The 1,666-nt window shown below is 39.1% G+C and overlaps 1 protein-coding gene across 1 annotated transcript; it reads right to left on the reverse strand.

Annotated features, from left to right (window-relative positions):
- Window positions 1-848: 848 nt before the first annotated feature.
- LOC124893727 (filament-like plant protein 4) lies at window positions 849-1,281 on the reverse strand (the record flags this gene model as incomplete). The annotated part of the gene is made up of 2 exons (XM_047404611.1): window positions 849-895; window positions 984-1,281. Coding segments are annotated over 2 exons (345 nt in total), but the record flags the coding sequence as incomplete, so codon positions are not given.
- Between the last annotated feature and the right edge of the window lie 385 nt (window positions 1,282-1,666).

The following is a 1,666-nucleotide window of genomic DNA, read 5'->3' on the forward strand; positions in this document are numbered from 1 at the left end:
TGGCTCATTATGTTCTTCCAGCTGAGAATCTGGGCTTGTGGTGACATGCATGGAGGTAGTTTCGGTTCTTGCATTATTTGGAATTATAAGGAATCAAAACTGTTCCATTTGTGTCACTTGACTGATAAGCCAATTTCTCCATCTCCAAAAAGTCATCCATGAGATCCAGGTGACTAAAAATGTCAAAATTCTTCTCCTTCTTGACATGGGAGAGTTCAGACATTAATGCTGTCGTCCAAGAGCTAGAGCAACTAACATTATCGTCATTTCCATCCTCCGATATGGAAGCCAATCTTGGAAGGTGATTTGTTTCATGCGTAAAGGAACCCTCAGAATGCTGTCGTCGAGTGGTGGACTTTTGTCGGCTCTTCTGTTCAGCATTTGCTTGCAGCTGTGCTTCCAAATTTTGAAGCTTGCTGGCCGTCTTTGCACAAATACTCCTGGATGTCTGTAATTCACTGTTCCGGTGTGCCAAAGCTTCTTTCAACATCTTTGTTTCCTCCTCCATTGCCAAAAGGTGTTCTGTAAGTTGCTCATTCTCTTTATGGAACATCTGCACACTATCCAATGAAAAATCTGGCAAACTGGGCCTTCCTCCTTGGGATTTCTTTAAACGGTTGTCCCCATAATCTCTACCCAAACTCTCAACCTCAAGCTTCATCTGGGCCAAGGCTGTAGGCCCAGGCAACTTCTTCCGTACAAGACCACGTAATCTCCGACACTCTGCTTCCAATTTTGCAACTTTCTTCACTCCGTCCAAGTGTTGCTTGTTTGCAACTTCTGCAGACCGTAAGCTCGTATTTTTCTCCTCAATATGAATTTCTAGTTCCTTTGAGTTAATTTGGAGTTCATATTTCAGACAGTTTCGCGGCTTCTGACTCAGCCTTCTCCCAACCTGTACAGAGAGATGTGAATAAAAGAATTCAGTACCAAGTTGCAAAACACTTGTTGCAAGAAAAACACAAGTCAATAAGGAACATCACCTGAGACGGCTTCTTCAGCAACTTCAGCGTATTGTTTTACCAGGTTTTCCTTATTAGTCATTTCTGACTGTGCAGCAGCGAACTTTTCATTCAAATCCTTGACTTCATCCTCTAAGCCACTCACTTGTTCCTCAAGAGACTTAACTTGATCCTCCAGTCCAGTCAAATGTGAATAAGATTCAACGAAAATTTGCAGATATTTAGGTTTCTTGATTTCCTGTTTACCCTGAAATATAACGGAAACCAAAACATAAATCACCAAGACGAGACAAATTGAATGAAGCTCTCTCACAACGTATTATTGTAAAAAAAATAAAATCGATGAACAACCAAACTGAAACTATGTCTTTTCCTTTCTAGCACCAATCACATTATATTAAAGAGGGAAACAAAATTAACAGAACTAAATTAGAACTTATAATTTGTGAGGGTATATATTAAAGACTACCACCCATCAATCTCAACCTATAGACGTAAGCCTCACAGTTTAGATAAATTGAGAAGTTCTTTTCTAGTATTGACCAAATTACGCAGCATTTCTTTTATTCAAGTTCTCATAATTAAAGGTCAACATGAAAGTCCTTGTTATAGATGTAAACATATTGTCAGATTGTTTATAGGATAAACTATAGAGAGTTATGGTTAGACAATCTAATAGCAATGACGACCACAAAGAATGAGAA

This window comes from Capsicum annuum, unplaced genomic scaffold (genome assembly GCF_002878395.1).
Source record: "Capsicum annuum cultivar UCD-10X-F1 unplaced genomic scaffold, UCD10Xv1.1 ctg64476, whole genome shotgun sequence".
Taxonomy (NCBI): domain Eukaryota; kingdom Viridiplantae; phylum Streptophyta; class Magnoliopsida; order Solanales; family Solanaceae; genus Capsicum; species Capsicum annuum.